Source organism: Sinocyclocheilus anshuiensis, unplaced genomic scaffold, assembly GCF_001515605.1.
Source record: "Sinocyclocheilus anshuiensis isolate Anshui unplaced genomic scaffold, SAMN03320099.WGS_v1.1 scaffold333, whole genome shotgun sequence".
NCBI classification, from domain to species: Eukaryota; Metazoa; Chordata; class Actinopteri; order Cypriniformes; family Cyprinidae; genus Sinocyclocheilus; species Sinocyclocheilus anshuiensis.
The window spans coordinates 907,704-926,297 of NW_015539871.1; the positions used below are offsets into that span (position 1 = coordinate 907,704).

The 18,594-nt window shown below is 34.6% G+C and overlaps 1 protein-coding gene across 1 annotated transcript in view; it reads left to right on the forward strand.

The window, feature by feature from the left end:
* The window catches only part of LOC107685201 (synaptotagmin-7-like), a 162,281-nt gene extending 161,288 nt beyond the window's left edge, over positions 1-993 (forward strand). The window contains exons 11-12 of the mRNA XM_016481715.1: positions 457-579; positions 719-993. Coding sequence (XP_016337201.1) covers positions 457-561 — 105 coding nt within the window. The 3' untranslated portion in view covers positions 562-579; positions 719-993. The remainder of the gene's footprint in view (positions 1-456; positions 580-718) is intronic.
* Positions 994-18,594: the final 17,601 nt, after the last annotated feature.

Below are 18,594 nucleotides of genomic sequence, written 5' to 3' on the forward strand. Positions count from 1 at the left end.
AATATATGTAGTAAATACTGGTATATTGGTAGTATCTATACTAATTCATGGAAATTACTTGAATTTACTAAATGTAATGAAGTTTATCTAAAATACAAAATTTTAACTACATTTGAAAAAAATGGGTGCAAAAACAATTTTCACTCAGAAATTGATTGGTAATTTCAAAATTGATTACAAAGAAATTACAAGTAACACTGAATAAAACAATATATTTTTTTAGAAAGACTGAAATGTTTTTTTCTTGTAAAACATACTCCAGTAATCTTGGTTTTACTTACAACTTCAAAAAATAATTTTTATAGTGTACAAAATGGTTATTAACTATAATGTGTTTTTTTTCCAGTTTATAGGTTTGTGGCTTTATTGGTAAATTACCACAGTGGAAGCACAATCCTTATTTTTTTCCTTGTTCTTGTTTCTTCCACCTTCTTTCTTTTCATGCCATATTTCTAGATCTATCTCTCATGGAAGAGTGGCCCAGCAGAGGTAAAGCATTGGAAAGACATGATGAGTCATCCGCGCACTGCCGTTGCCCAATGGCACGCTCTCAAAGCTTGAAGGACCCGCCCACCAAAAGTAAACAACACCTTCAAAACCCTGTTGATATGCGCAAGTTTAAACTCGGGTACCAAAAGCCATCCAACTATCTTTCGTTATCTTTCTCTCTCACTCTCCCTCTCTCTCTCTTCCTCCCTTCTCAATTTTTTTCCTGCAGTTTGTTTATGGAGACCCTTCCTTTATTCACTGCTTTTATTTTTTCCCACCAAAAAGAGGCTAAGCACTGCCAAGAAGACTGGGAGAGAAAGCCTTGCGTAACCAAGAGAGGTAAACAGACTCGTCTTCCTTGAGAAAAAAAGTTTGACAACTCGACTGTTCTCTGAACAGCTGGACCGCGGAACAGGGTGACTTCTATCATCGCTGAACTTAAAACGGCTGAAAACAATCTCCTGAACAGACCCTTCTATTGCCATGTTTGTGTCTCACCTCCCTCGCGCCGTCCCTCTGACCGTACGGAAAGATCCAGAAGGATCGCAACCACAGTGCAATACCTAGTTGAAGGAGGGATGAACTTGTTGTGTGTTGGACTTCGTCACCTCTTGATGTTTTCTTGGAACTGTGTAGAAATTCGCTGGAACTCTTCGTCGTCTGTATGTACTGTGGGTGCTGTTATGTGACAGAAAAAAGGTCTTGTTTAAAAAAAAAAAACAACAACATAGAAAAACGTAAAAATTCAAACTCACTTTAATTGACTGGATCAGTTCAAGTGCGTAGGGGAAGTACGTTTGAACAATTTTAGAACATTCCAACAAATAGGGACAAAATCTACGTAAGTACATAAATGCAAACATTTCTAGCCACGTTAGCTTGATTTAAATGCATTGTTTGTTGAATGCTTCAGGCCTTGCTTCCACCTGGTATTAAGATGCGTTTTCAATGATGTAATCACAAGTGGTCAGTCAAGATGCATTATAGTTTACTCCTGCATTTAAATGCATTTCCTATGATAGCTTGTGTTCTGATTTCATCTAGACCCTCCCTTTTTATTTCGTCACTTGCTACATTAGTTTCGCAGAAGCGCTGAGAATGGCACACAAATACGATTAAATGAAGGAAGCCATTACATGCCATGGAAGCCGTGAAAGGAAGTGAATGAAAAGGATATGAACGGTAACAGATTTTGATCGTAATCGGTGTTTTTAGGCATTGCAAAGTCTGGATTGATTGCATTCGACTACATACACCAGTGTTATTATAGTTAACAAACTAAAACTGAATTAATACTAAAACCATAAAAACAGTTTTGTGACTTGGAATAAAATAAACGTTAATTAAAATAAAATTTTATATATATATATATGAAGAGTTCATTTGCAAAAACCGATAACTCCATTTTTATTTAATTTTTTTCAGAGATCACATTTTTTTATTGCGCATTCCAAGTAATATCAATCAAACTGCAGTTGGGTTGTTTTGATTAAGTAATAATAACTTAAACAAATACAGGTAATTTACTAAATTAATGTTCATTGAAAGTATTTTTTTTTTTTACATATTAAAAGATTGTTTTATAGCAAAAGCAGATAACTCCAACAGTCGTTTTTGTGGCAAAAGCAGATAACTCCACATTTCATGTTTTAGAGTTTTAAAACTTTTTTTTAAAGTGGTGTTTATCGGTTTTTGCTAATTAACTCTTCATATATAGGCCTATATAACTTTTTCCTTCAACTACTTACTAGTTACCAAGTTTAATTTGAAGCAGATACGTATATAGACTAAAAATGACAAAAACACACCAACATTACTAAACTAACTAAAATGAAACAAAAAAATATAAAAATAAAAACTGACTCAAAATATTAATAAAATCTATGTAGTCATGATGAAAGCAATCCGATTAAATGCATTTTCGACTACCTCTGTAAGAAGTTGAAAGCTCAAAATGTTTTATTAAATTATTCGTGTTAAATTAATATATTTATTAATTCACAAAATGCATGTAATTTTATTATATTTATTTTTATTGTGATAAAACTGAAAGATGATTTCGCCACATTATTCCTTTTTACAAATGTTTGTCTTGAAACTGTGATTTATTATTATTTTTCATATTAATACACATTAGGCCCCAAATGTTGTCAGTAAAGTTTAACTTACAGTATACTGAACCCAAAATATCAAATGTTTTTAATAGGCCTGTCACGATTACAACTTTTTGTTGTACGATATATTGCCACAGAAATAATTGCGATAAGCGATATTATTGTCATATTAAAGACTATTTTATGCCACTGAATATATAATCATAATGTAACAGCATAATAATGCAAGAAGGCCTACACACTTCCAAATGACAACAAACGTCTCAGGTTACTTATGTAACCATGGTTCCCTGAGTAGGGAACGAGACACTGCGTCCTCTAGGGGTCGCTATGGGGAACGCCTCGTCGTGACCCTTGTCTGAAGCATACATTGAAAAAACACCAACTCGTTGGCCGGCAACAGCCATTTGATTATTGCGACAGGCCTAGTTTTTAATTGGCTGTGGTTGTGTCTCGTCGCTTTGCATTTTCTCTGTCAATGAAAATAAGTTGTTCTTCCAATGTTTTGACAGTACTGCTTTTGCAGCCTCTAAATCGCACTGAGTTTTGCAATGCACTAGTGAAGCGGCATGCTTTGTTTTGTCTCATCTAGTTGTGTTTTTGAAAGTGGAAAATCTCTAAATATTGTAGATCCCATTTACAACAGTTTAGCATCATCCAATTGTAATTAGGTCAACAAAAATGCATCTTAACACCAAGTGTAAACAGGACCTCAGTAACATAATGCAAAAACACGCAGCATTCGTAGTGTTACGACAAGAGGCACTATGGTCAGTTTCCTGTTTCACATGTGGTTTATTGACGCAAACATCTGATGTTTATTACTGCTACAGAACCCAGCATAAGTATATATATCAGGACGTCGTGTTTGCAATGCTTTTGCCAAAGCATTTGTGTACTTGTGTAGAGTACTATACTGATTCTTCTTTCAAAGCGAATCGTGATAGACAAGATAGGAGTGAGTGTTTGAAGCCTGTGTGTCGGCAGATAGAAGCAGAACCACAGAAATCCTTTTATCTAAACTAGCATTCCTCATGTAACGTACACATCTTGCAGAGGATTGCCTCAACAACTTAACCAGTATGCAATGACACTGCCAATGTGAGTTAAACGCTGCCAAAACCCACTTCCTTTCTTTTCATTTTCAAAAGGGCTGAAGAAGTTCTTTGTGTCCCTCCAAAATAAGACGTGCAATTTAGAAGTTAACTAAATAAAAAGAGCAGAAGCAGGAAAATATAACGCAAGTCATGTGATTGTTTGTGCGTCTTTGGCTTAGTGTGTGTGTGTGTGTTTGTGTGCGTCTGTCGCTGTCTGTATTTGTGTATGTGTTGAGGATTTGGATTACAGCGGTCATTCGATTGATTCCTTATCGTGCTTATGCTGCCTTCAAGTCTTCCTGCGAAATACAGCATGATTTTAGTTGAAATAAAAGAGTCATAAAATTAACTTCAGTAAGTTTTTGCGACAAAATAAAATACAAATACCTGGATTTTCACACATCGACACATTTTTAAGTGAAATGTGGGGTATTACATTAAATTCTTGAATGAAAACAGCAAGAAAATGGCATTAAAAGCATATAAGCTCACTTGAGGAGGATACATTTTTTATATGGTAAAATTATGGAAATTACTAACATTTGCTAAATATATTAGATCCACATCAGAAAATTAATCTAGTATTCATTTTAATTAATTTTGTGTAACAGTATATATAATTAATTTTTAATATGCACACCACTATTGTATTGTATACTGCATATATATATATATATATATATATAATCATAAAATGTATTACATTTAAGAAAGCAGCTCTATAAAATAATATGAATATTGCAAAAATAATTTTGATCAGCAAACGTGAAAAACAAAACTCCACTTTTTTGTTCACAATTATTGCAATATTCACAATTGTTGTTTTTATTTATTTATTTTTTATTATTTTTTTATTGCACAAGTTAACTTGGATGAAAATGTGTATTGATGCTTTAGAGCAGGGTTTCGCAAAATAGGGTTTGTAAGTTAATGAAAAGCTAATAATTAATTAAATGTAAAATTCAAATATATACATATTTTAAAAATTTAAAAATAAATATATATAGAGAGAGAGAGAGGTATTTGTTTACCTGTCTATCATGTGACCATCCTATATCACAAAACCGGGAACATTTGAATATATTTTTCAATTGCTGATTATTTGAATGTTTTCTCCTAAAATCTCAGGGGTATTTTAAGAACATATTTTAGGTCAAAGCTGTTCAGCTGACAAAAATGTTTCTAAAGGTCCTGCTTTAGAGAATAATGGGAAATGTAATTAAGTTGCACAAACCTGTCAGCTCATAAAACGGTTAAATGAGTATTCATTTGTAATAAGCTTTTTGGTTATTTTTCATGAACAGTACACAAAACGCATACAAACCGAATTGTACCATCAACATTCACAATTAGAGCTTATTATGATAGCAATTAGCTTCTGGCAGAATTGTTGAATCAGCATGCCCTCAACTCACAAAGTCGGTGCTCAATGAAAATAATTACGCTAGTTGCAACATTGCGATGCTGTTCATACGGTCTCATCTGGTAAACACGATCATTCCGGCATGACTTGAAGGCAGCATTAGGATGAGTTATAAATGGCAGGTCTGCAGGATATAATAGCAATACTCTCACATTTTGCTTTTCGAATAACATTTTGTATGCTGCGTTTGCTTGCGATTTCTGTCACCTCTTAATGTGTTACTTATGTAACAGAGAAAAGGCAGATATAGAAAGGGAAGAATTCAAATTGTTACCATGTCAACCGTTTAATTAGGAATATTACACTATAATATACTTATTATGACAGACGACAAAACTTCTTACTTGAAAACATAAGGTAATGTACTGTAGATAAGCAATATTTCATGTAAGGGTTAACTTCAGGGTTAGGACATCCGTTCATACAAACACACACGCAGTGCTTCAGGAAGTGAAACATCCATCACCTTTCTCCCCTCCATATGCCAGAGCCCACGTTAGACGGGAATATCACTGCCAGACGTTTCTCGCAGCCTGTCCTCCCCCCGACTAACACGCTGTGACAGACGCGTCCTCAAAGACACAGAGAAAGTGTGGGAGGCAAGAGTTTAAAGGCCAAAAAACAGACCAAAGTTAGAGCAAGACCTAAAAAAAACTATGTGTACTGTGTTCCTCAGTCGTTGAAAGTGGGTTCAAAGAAGTAACTAAAGTGAAAACAGAAGATGAATGAAAATGAATGTGGATTTGTGCATTTGGACTTGTAAGCAGGACCGTCGCATGAATTCATGGTTAAATTGGTGACTCGATAAAGCATCAAACGATGAAAGTTTTCTGTTACATGTCTGAATTTTTGTCACCTGTTTTGTATTCTTTTATGTTGAGTAGCCCCAACCACAGTGCAATCTCATTGGTTCAAATTCAGCCTCATGTAACTTTTTATTTAAAGAATGTTCTGGATCACAAAAAAAGTTCATGTCTGTTTACAGCATTTGTGGCATAATGTCCAGCTTTTCAATGGAATTACAAAGGGCGTGATGATAAATGTAAAAATACACAATTTATTAATAACCAGATGTTCATCCAATTAGAAAAGTAGTTCAGTCCTTTAAAAGGACAATTTAGACCATACAGATTTTAATAATGAATATTTTAATAAAGTAGTAAATAAATAAAAATGAAAAGTCCAGTGCTTTTAACAAAAAAATACAAGCACATTTTTAAACCTCAAATGTGTCAAAAGTTACTTGTTTTGAAGTCTCAGTGTTACTGTAATCATTAATACGAAACTAAAAACATTTTTATTTTATTTTATTTCATTTTATTTTAATATAATATAAAATAAAATAAAACCTATGGATGATTTTGCCACATTATGCCACAAATGTTGTTAACTTATACTGAACTCATAAGATGTCTTTAAATATTTTCTAATTCATTGTAGTTGTGTCTTGTGATGTTGTTATTATTATTATTATTTTAATAATTAGGAGGAGGGAGAATTAAATATTTTTTAATATTAGTTTTTTATTTTTATTATTATTAAGAAGAAGAAGAAGATTTAAAATAATTAAATATTTCTTCATCTTCTTCTCCTTATTATTGTTATTATTATTACTTCCAACTGGAAGATGGCTAAATTAAAAAAAGGGTCTCATTATGCCCCTAATATTGTCAAACTGCCCATAACATCAGATATTTTGCTTAGTTTTTTCTTTTTCACGGAAGAAACTTTCCCGGTTTCGGCGGTCCTGCTTTTAGGTTCCAATTCTGAGTGAGTTTTGCTTTGCGAAAACGACGAGCAGCTGACGTGAAAATGAAATAAATGCACCGGTGAAGCGGCATGCTTTGTTTTGTCTCGTCTAGTTGTGTGAGGCGGCTAATGTGAGCTCGTCTCTTTTACTGTCGTATCCACAAATTTCCGTTTGAATTCGTTTTTCAGCTGTTTTGACCTTATGAAACAAAATGCCAAACCAGGTTTGAAACAACCAGCATTCAAATGGTCACTTCTGTCGTCACAGAGGCGTTACGGACATCTGACTGTGGAGCGACGGAGTCGGAAATGAACTTGGATGTGTGTGACGACAACCCATCTAAAGATGTTGTGTGAACTTGTGTGTGTGCTTGTAAAAATTCATGTTACCTGGGGAGTTTTGACCAAGACCCCTGACGTTTCTCAGCATCTCTGTGGTGTGCACAATATGATTTGACATACTGATGATTTATTTTGGCATAAATGTACAGTGTAAATAGATGTATATAAAAGAAGGAAACTGACACATTTCTTGGAGTCTCTTGATTTATAAGTTGAGAGAATTAGTTCACTTTGCTTAAAAAGGTAATTACGCTAGTAATTCTATGATAGAATTGTTTTTGTTTCTTTCTTTAACTTGTTTTTGTTATATTGTGTGATCTGATTTTGTCTTTGCACAAATCTAATGTTCTGTAGGGTTTTCTAGAAAACGATACAAAAAAAAAAAAAAAACATTGTTCGGTTTAAGAAATTATGTGTGAGCGTGTGTGTTCTGACTCAACAAAATAAGAGAATTGTTGCAATGTTGCACCGCCTTTTTTGCCGTAAATTGACTCTTGGCTTTTCTGATTCATTTACAATGACCCAAATTGTAACCCTTCAACAGTGCTACCAGCATCCGCAATGAATCAGAGTTTTCGTCTGTCTTTTGTTGAAAGAGAATGAAGTTGAAACTAATAAACAGAAATTGGTGGAAAACACATATCCTCTTTTAGTTTGTGAGGAATGGCTTTCATCTCATGACGGTCATCCAGGGCACTACACCTGTCCTCGCTGATGCACATCAGGAGTAGAAAATACTTAAAAAATAAAAATGGATGCACCCAGAGGAAAGCTTTATTGCTTTTTCGCTCTTTCATAACTCAGGGAACATAATGGAGATTGAAATTGATGCTATTACTTTCTTAATACAGTTCCTGCACAATTTATCTGTGCACATTATTCCAAATAAGAAAGGGTCTTCATAACCTTTTATCAAAATGAAATAACTTTGCACCTAAAAGAACTTTTACTTTCAGCTGAAATCCAAAATGCTTTGTTTTAAACTTCTCCTCTTCAACCATCTGACACCATTCTGGTATTTAAAGGGATAGTTCACCCAAAAATGAAAATTACCCGATGATTTTATGAAAATTCACCCTCAAGCCATCCTAGGTGTATATAACTTTCTTCTTTCAGACGAATATCGGAGTTATATCTAAAAAAAATGTACTGGCTCTTCCAAGCTTTATAATGGCAGTGAATGGGTGTTGAGATTTGAAGTCCAAAAAAGTGCATCCATCCATCACAAAAAGAGCTCCACACGGCTCTAAAGGGTTAGTAAAGGCCTTCTGAAGCAAATCAGTGTGTGTAAGAAAAATATCCATATTTAAACTTTATAAACCTCAGTCTCTAGCTTCCGCTAACTGTTGTATGCGCGTTCACGAGAGTGGTGTTCCAGTGGATGTGACGAACTCGGAAGCGCAGAGGAGAGAGCAAAGCAAAACAATGGTCACAAAAAACTTGGTTCTCGCAAGACTAGCATATTCTGCACCGAAGCTTACGCTAAGCCTACGTCATCCGCTGGAACGCCACTCTCATGTACGACAGTTAGAGAGATAGAGATTACGGTTTAAAGGTTTTAAATATGGATATTTTTCTAACACAGATGCATCACTTCAGGAGGCCTTTATTAACCCCCGGAGGTGTGTGGAGTATTTTTGTGATGGATTGATGCACTTTATTGGACTTCAAATTATTGAGATAAAATGGGTTGCAAAATAGATGGGAAGATCCTACAATTTGTGAATATTTTGTTAAGGCTGTATTTGGAAATTTGTCACTTTATGGAAGTAAAATGGGTTGTGAAAATGCTGAGTGGACAGATAAAAATATAGTTTAATCATACATTTTGTGAATATTTCATTTTTTTATTTGGAATTTTTTCAAATTATGGAAGTAAAATGGCTGCGAAATCAATTGGGGATGAATAAATTCAAATTCCAACCTTCATCTTGTGAATATTTAGTTGTTTAGTAATAAAAGCAATAAAATTACAGATTAACCCCTGTAAATGATTAAAGTAGTTTACACCCCCATGAGAAATAATTACTGTCCAAATTGGACTATTGACTGTCTAAGATGTTTATCCTAAAATGTCTTGAAAGTAAAAGCAGGCACAAATGAGACAACAACTGACAGAGTGAAGCTCCGATAATTTGCTCTTGGAAGACTTTAATGAGAAATGTTTGAGTTTGTATTGAGATATTTGACTTCGTCTTTGGTATCTTGGCAAATCTGAGCACAGCCTGAGATTTTGCGGTCTCAAAGACACACGTGAGATTGCTGGAGTCATTTTCTCAGGAGACAAATCAAAGATGCAATAAATGTTTCCATTTGATCTCATTGTCTAGGAAAAATTATTGAAATCAGATGATTTTGTTCATGAGAAGAACCCATTGTACATCCAAAGCTGATATACAGTATTTCCTAGAAAGTTAGGTTTTAGATCATGAAAACTGGGTGTCCGTAACAGAATGGAGACAAGTAATTAGAGAAAAGGAGTTGAAAAGTAAGAACAATTCATCAAATAAAAAATAAAAGTCATTTTAGAGGTGATCAAGTGCGTGTTATTCCAAAGATATTCTTTCTTTCTGTGGAATAACGTGCACTGATGAATTATGCTCAATAAGATCAGGAACGTCTTGTCCATTTTGATTTCATGTTGATTTTAGGTGTTGCACATGGAGAGGCAACCCTGGGTTTGCCATGTGACCACTCACATCTGACACTGTTGTGTGTTTAATGAGCACTAGAGGAACATTAACGCAGTTTACTCCAGCAAACCAAGCAAAGAGTGTTGCATATTTGTGGATAGAGAGAAATAGAGGAGCAATTTTGAGCGAGACGAGGGCAAACGATGAAATACACGGCTGTCACGACTCAAACACAGACCACGCACATGCTTGCCGCGGTGGAGGATGACAGGAACATGTCAGAGAGATGTGTGGGCGAACCGCTGATCCACACATCAAACAAGCTGTAGGCAAACGCATAAATCTGCCGCGTGCTTTCAACACTATTACCCTTAAATCCACAGGTGTGTGTGTGTGTTTAGGAAAAAGGAAATGCAGATTGTCTACACAAAAACAAAGGAGAAGTTTTGGGAAGTGATCAAAGGGAAACAGACAGGTGGAGACGCAGCCAATCACTGGTGCAAGAAACACAATTGCATAATGGTTTCTCCATGGATACTGAACATTTATGTAAAGAGTTTGCGCACAAGATGCTGGTTAGTGCAGAAGCTGTTTTTAACTTGAGTAGACGCCCACCAGCTGATGTCTAGAGCTCCATGAAGAGGGCTGCCAGAAACCTTGGAGACGCTGTTAAGATCGGAAGTAGTTAGTTAGTATTGCTCATATGTGGGTTGAACAAACTTCTAACTGGATATTTCATGTAAAATAAAATAAGCATTCTGTCATCATTTACTCACCCTCATGTTCTTCCAAACTTGTATGACTTTCTTCCTTCCGTCTAAATTAAGAAGATATTTTGAGAAATGTTTTTGTCCTTACAATGAAAGTCAATGGGGTCCAATGTTGTTTGACCCCAACATTATTTCAAATATCTTCTTTTACATTGAGTATAAGAAAATAAGACACAGTAAGATTTTGGAATAATTTTTGTTTTTGGGTGAACTTTATTATAATACTTTTAAGCATTAAGTATGTGTGCTATTACTTTTCAAAGTGATTGGATCAGTTTTATTCTAGTATTATTTTAATGTTTTTTTATTTTTTTATTTTAATTTTAGTTTATGCTGTAGTAAAATTTTTTGTGCTTTTGTCTTTTGTGTGATTTTAATATTTCTAGTTTTCATTTATTTTTATTTCAGTTTTATTTTTTTTGTAATTTTAGTACTTCCACTTAAACATATTTTAGTTGCAAAGACAACATTTCTAATTTTTTGTTTGTCATCTAATATTTGTATTTTATTTTATCTTTATTTCAGATAACAACAATTATTTTTAATAGTTTTAGTTTAACAAGCAACACTGGATCTGATAAACCAACTGAAAAAAAATAAACCTTCTGTATACATTTTTGGTTTGTTTTTTATTTGATTGATTGATTGATTGATTGATTGATTGATTGCCTATTAAAATGCTTTGTGGGTCGAAAATTGTCAGCAACTAGCAATACTGTAAAAAAATTATATGATCAGTAAGTCATCACATATCAGTAGAAATGACTTGTACAGCCAATAAAAAAATTCACTTAAGTTTTTAAGTTGAAACAGGTGGACATTTTGGGAGTGTGTTCTACAATGATGCAAACTTCTCACATTTCTACTTACCATTTGAATCCCAAACTTGTCATCACGTGATTTGTGGATTTCCAAAGTATACAAGTTTTACAGAAAAGTTAGTTTGTCAACATGCAATTTCCATCCTAAAATAACAGCATTACAGAGTCTCAGAAGTACAACTTCACATGAAACACTTCTCCTCATGCGGTTCTCTAACAAGAACAATCACCTCAGTCATCCACATCACACAACCATCAGTATGTTCTTGCGGTGACTGGCACTTCAGCAGCAGGTCTCACAGGTAATGACGGCACCTCAACACATCATGACTGAAAGCAATTTACATTAACTCAAACTTCAAACAGAGATCTTTGTTTTGCCTATAGTTGACCTCAGTGGTCTGCAGTAGGAGGAAGCATCAGTCATCTTTGTGCAAAGTCAAATGAAACTCATCCATTCTTTTTCACATGTCTAAACTATTAATTCATCATTTTACTGTCACTGAGATCAATAATGTTGGTGCTCTATTTTTACTTCACTAATTAGATTGTAATTTATTATACCTTTTTGATATTCTTTAATTTGCATTTAAGTCTAATTAAATATGGCATCTAGCCTGATTCAGTTTTATTTTAGTATCATAAACTAGTTTTTATTAATATTTGTATTATTTGCATTTTATTTTTCCATTACATTTTATATTTTCCATTTAATTTAAATTTGACTAATTTTATTGTGTTTTCGCCATTTTCATTAGTAATTTTCTATGTATCTATATAGTTTTTATGCATTATTTCAGATTTATTTTTATTTTTTCCATTTTATTTTAATTTTAGTAATTTTATTGTGTTTTTCTTTTGTCATTTTTTAATATATCTATATAGTTTTTATTCATCTTTATTTCAGTTTTAGTTTTATTTATTTTTATCATTGTTATTTTAGTACATCAACAAAATAAAAATGAGAAATGTTCACCTGGCAACTATAGCTGAAATAACTTTAACATATGTTTATTTCAATTTAATTTTTTAATGGTTATTTAAATTGGCTGTACAAGCCATTTCTACTGATATGTCATGACTTACTGATCATATCATTTTTTACAGTATTGCTAGTTGCTGACAATTTTCATACCACAAAGCATCTTAACAGGCAAAAAAAAAAAACTGTATACACAAGGGGTTTTTTTTAAATAGTTTTATCAGATCCTGTGCTGCTTGTAAAACTACAAATATTTTTTTCAGCTTTTAGCTGAAATAAGTTTAACATATGTTTATTTCAATTGAATTTTTTTATGGTTTTAGTTTACATTAAATATAATGCCTTGCACGTGCCTTGATTAATCTCCATACAGAGGCATGGTATTACTTAAAGCTGCAGTCCGTAAGCTTTGCCTCTTTGTCGCCATCTCTGTTTGAAAACCTGGAATTGCAGCTGTGTGCGGAATTATCTAGCTTGCATGGGTTGTGAGTCGGCACGGCTCCAGCGCGGATGAATCTAATGTTCTGAAGAGTATGTGTGGCAGTCAAGTCACAATCACAGACTCTAGCCTACGTCTTGGAATATGACCAAAATAAGAATTTTCACCGTATATTGCCATCTGAACAAGTAAGTAACAAGTCTATAGGATTAGATCTCTGCCACAATTCGGCGCGCGAAAGATCATATTTTGAGCGCACAAAAGTGCATTTTGCACGCGCGCGATCTGAGTTTTTGTGGAGAAAATGTTCGTTTCGCAAAGAAAAAATATTTAGAGCGCACTAAAATCAATTTTACATTTAAAATAAGTTTTTGGATGTGTGCAGTCCTTCTCTTTTGCGCGTGCAACGTTTCACTAGCTTACTCACCCGATGCCTGCCCTCAGAGCTCTCTAAATGCCGACGGCTGGCTTGCTCAACACAACCCAGCCTTACAAAATGCCATAATTTCGGCCAATCAGAGACGAGGCTGCTAAATTCTGATTGGCTGCCTTGACAACCAATCACAACATTCCTTGCATTGCTGAGGACAGCGGAAGAGGGAAAATAATGTACAGTGCATTGATTCTGATTATATTTTTTTCCAAGCACATTTTACCAATTCCAAACAACATCAATCTTAATTCATTCTGATTCTGATTCATTCTGATTCTTCGAACTGGTTTTCTTTAATCTTTGTAATCCCAGGCTATCTGTATTCAGAAGCACATTTATAACCGGAATATAATTTAATTTCATTTACATGTGTTTCATAAACACATAATCCTTTATGGATTACAATCCGCCATCAAAATGATACATTTAATTATTCCAGCTGCTGTGAGAAAAGGCTATAAACGATCGGCCACCTGCAGGATCCTCACATGCAATAGCCTAGTAGCCGGGACAAATTCTTTATGTTTACAGACGTGACGTAATGACGCAGTGCCATGCTCGAATTTCCCGCGAAAACCACCCGTACCACTCAAATTAGAAAACATTATTATAAGCTAACCGTTGTGAATCGGGCTAAAGTAAGGCGATAGTTTTGAACATTGGCTGGTTATGTACTTGCTCAAATATTGATTTCGGATCATTTTTAACCAAAAAAAGTTACGGACTGCAGCTTTAAATATATAATAATTCATCTATACCATGCCAGTGTTATTTTATTATCATTGATATTCTATTATATTTTTGTAAATATTTAGAAATTGATTTTATGTTTATATTTCCTGTTTTCACTCATTTTAGTTAATTTTTTGTGATTTCGTTGTGTGTTTTTAGTCTTTTGTACATATTAGTTTGAGTGTGTGTTTGTGTGTGTGTGTGTTTCTTTCAGTTTTACAGTTTTACTAATTTCAGTTTTACTTATTTTAGTACTTTGTTAAATGTGCAAAATGAAAATGAGAAATATTGCCTGGCCAACTATAGCTGAAATAAAATAGGTTTATTTATTTATATTTTTTTAAGATTGTATTTTATTTCAGTTAACGTTTCTTTTGTTTAAAGTTTTTAATTCTTTTATGGTTTTAGTTTTATTTAGTGATAATAATCCTGTACCACGCACATTATACAATGGAAAAAGTATGACGAATTTTTGTTCCTAAAATGTTTTTTTTTAATGCAGCTCTCAGAACATGGTGAATATTTCTGCAAAAACCTACACAGTACCTTCAGATAACACTTTTATGTGCGTGTTTTTGTAGTGTTGGTGGGTTGGGCTGCAGTGTAGATGTCTTCAGTGGTTATATGTGGACGTGTTACGCAGCAGCTCTGGCCTGCTCCATTTCTTCTCATCTCCATAGAGACAGATGGCAGAGGTCAGTGAGATCACACAGCAGGCCCTTTCAATGCTATATAAAGGCAGAGCTCACCTGTGAGCCAGGTATCACACAGTCTCTCTGTCTGAGAGGTGTGCGTGTGTGTGTGTGTGTGTGTGTGTGTGCGTGCGTGCGTGTGTGTGTGTGTGTGTGTGTGTGAATGCATACCAGCTACCAGCCTCTCGCAAAAGTATATTTGAGTGTGTCCTTTATAAAACAACAAGGTCTCAGATGTTTTTCACAGTGAAAGCAGGTCAGAGATATAAAACCGATTCAAGCAAACTCTAAACTATACACTTATAATCAAAAACCGCTGACTAGATGAAAGACACTGAGTAAAATGAAGCCATGCAGTTGTCCTTATACTTATACTGAATCTCATTGATGTTTTTCCTTGTATGTTCATGTGGTAAATCACACTTCTACTGTTATTTCTGCATTTACAATGGTTAGTTTTCAAATTCAGCCTATGTCATATTAACAATTATGCATATTATTAGACTTATGCAGATTATGGTGATATTCATAAGTTTAAAGGTTTGATTTTTGTTTACAAGTATACAATTAACAATGTACTGTGTCCACTTGATGTACAGTGTAAAACCAAACTAAGAACCACTGGTATAATAATAATAATAATGATCTTTATTTTATAGTGCCTTTAAATGTTAAAGGGGTCATATGATGCGATTTCAAGTTTTCCTTTCTCTTTGGAGTGTTACAAGCTGTTCGTGAATAGATAAGATCCCTGAAGTTGCAAAGACTAAAGTCTCAAAACCAAATTAGGGTTACTTGCATGTAATTGTGCATAATTAATTGTTATTATAAAAGTAAGTACATGTAACGTGTAACAAAGACACCTTAAAATAAAGTGTTACCAAATGTTACGTATATAGCTGCTGTCGGTGTCCTTAATGTTAATCCAAAAAATTAAAATAGAGAAAATCACTCACTGCTCTTTACTGAATTACTTTGTAGTTTTAATAAGAATTCATCTATATTTAAAATTATACAGTGAAGACTATGCAATGATATTTTACATTTGATAATTGGGTTTCTGTACCTGGACACCTAGGCCTACAAACTTGAAAAAAACTTCCAATTTCTATCTTTGTTCTATTTATTTATTTGTGCTATTTACACAATTTCAAACAGTGCACACGGGCGTAGGCGCCAATTTTTGTTTCTGCCGGTGAGTGAAGTTTCTGAAGGATCATGTGACACTGAAGACTGGAGTAATGATGCTGAAAATTCAGCTTTGCATCACAGGAATAAATTAAGTTTTAAAGTATATTACATTTACATTTACATTTAGTCATTTAGCAGACGCTTTTATCCAAAGCGACTTACAATTGGGGGATACATAAAGCGATTCTTCTTAAGAGAGCTGTGTGTCATCAGCATAGCAATGGTAGGAGAAGCCATGTGCCTGTATGATGGGACCCAGTGATGTTGTGTATATGGAGAAGAGGAGGGGTCCAAGAACTGATCCCTGAGGAACCCCAGTGACAAGTTGATGTGCTTTGGATACCTCCCCTCCCCAAGCCATATAGAAATGCGTTATTTTAAATTGTAATAACATTTTACTATTTTACTGTATTTTTAAATGCAGCCTTGATGAGAATTGGTGAAGACTTTCAAAAACATAAAACAATCTTACCAACCCCAAACTTTTGAACAGCTATACAGTATGTTTGCCTTTGACATTCTGCACTTTTTTTCTCTCATTTTTCTTTATATATTTTTCCCTTCTTCCTCTACCATGTCCTCTTCCTTTTCTGTGGCTTTATATGGCTTGGCAACAGTTATAGCAGTTCCTTTCTAAAGCTACATGACAATTTCACCCTTCCTTCATGTTCCTGTCCAGGATTTAGGGTGATGTGCAGAGCATACGTTATCTCAAAATAACAGTTAGACAGTGAACTTTTACATTTTCTGTAAAACAATATGGCTGTTGCTTGCCTATATTGTCAGTGCTAAGGCATTGTGCTTTTTTTATTGCTAGGTGTTCAGAGTTGGGCTGCATCCAAAATCACATACTTGCCTACTACGTATATAGTAGGTGAAAAAGAGTACTATATAGTAGGTGAAAACAGAGTAGCCTATGTGACAAAAGAAGTATGTCCGAATTCACAGTACTCATAAAAGAGTAGGCACTTCACTATCCCATGAGGTAACAGGAGAGGATTTGTGAATGGCAGTGAAGCGACACTGCAGGTCATGTGACAATGAAATCATGGCGAATGTAGTACATCCAGATTACATTTATACTACACACATTCATAATATAGAACATACTGGTTCGCAAACCAGGTTCCCGTTTGCCATTCCAGAAACGTAGCTTGTAAAAATCAACATACTCAGGTAGAAACTGTTTGCTAATTATATGAAAAGCCCCAAAATGAAAGCTGTCAGAATTGGTTCCGCATTTTTGAGACTGCAGTTTTATGGAGAAAATGCTCAACAGTGGTGTTGACTGATGAATTTGCATGTGGTTTGTCTTTAAGCATCTATACTGAAACCACCAGATAAACATGCAAACAATGTTAAAAGCTTGATTTTCACCACACTGGGTCTTTAAAAGAACCTCTTAAAAATCTAAATAATATTTTGTGCATTAAAAAGGTTCTATTTAAGTTATTTGAGTTTATTTATAGATTCCAATGAAGAACCATGATCTGTCTTTTTCTTAAGAAATTGTGATTTATTGGTATTCACTCTGGAACCCATTATGTGAATGAAGCACGGCCCAGTGGTAGGCTATCTGTGCTTTTTAGCAGTGAGAGCGGCTGTGTTTAGTCATTTTCAGAAATGCAGGGTACACAGGTACAGACACATATCTGGGACAACGCTCGCTTAAAGGCGAAAACTGTCATGACTACAAACTCACTGCCGTCAAATCGTGGTATGCCCTTTGACGTCTGTGTACCTCAGCATTCAGGGCAGTGTCGGATCTGTTTTGGCGCGATCGCGCTGCTTGAGTGTGATGATAATGACAAAGACTACATTAGTCAAAATACTTGGATGCGTTTCAACAGGGAGGAACTGCATTAGTCGCTACGGCTGCGCATCTCTTTACATTCATCTCATTAGCAAGGAAAAGTCTGCCATCTTCTGGTAGAGATAGTTCAAAATACACGTTAGACTTTGATCCAATCCCAAAACATAGTTGGATGTTGGATGTAAAAAAATCTATCTATCTATATCTAACAGTATATATTGTGTATGTTATCTATCTATCTATCTATCTGTCTGTGTGTCTGTATGCCATTGCATTAATGAAAAACAAAATGCAATGAAATAGCTACAAACATTTTTAAATGTGACAAATGTCCAAATACATCTTGAGATAATATTTTTGACCAGCAACAACCACATTCTTGTCTGAAGTGACCCTTTCAGATCTCACCAGGTCTCTTTTGTGCATAACGCCCTTTTAAATCTTGAATTCAAGGCTCAGGGTCTCTCATCTTGTGTATGGACAAATCAATGGCAATTATTTTAAATTAGAGCTACATAAATAGAGGTAATCAGTCTGTTCTATTCAGTGATATCAAACCTCAGTGGTGCATTAGCACAACCTTGTGCTTTGAATACAGCCTAATTTGTTGTAAACTGAGCTACTTAAAGGGGTCATATGATGCAATTTCAATTTTTCCTTTCTCTTTGAAGTGTTACAAGCTCTTGGTGCATAAATAAGATCTGTAAAGTCGCAAAGACTAAAGTCTCAAATCCAAAGAGATATTCTTTATAAAAGTTAAGAGTCAACCACGCCTACCTAAAACGGCTCGTTCTAACACGCCCCCACATGTCTACGTCACTGTGTGGGAAGATTTGCATAACGCTGCCCAAATGTTCACGCAAAGAAAGAAGGC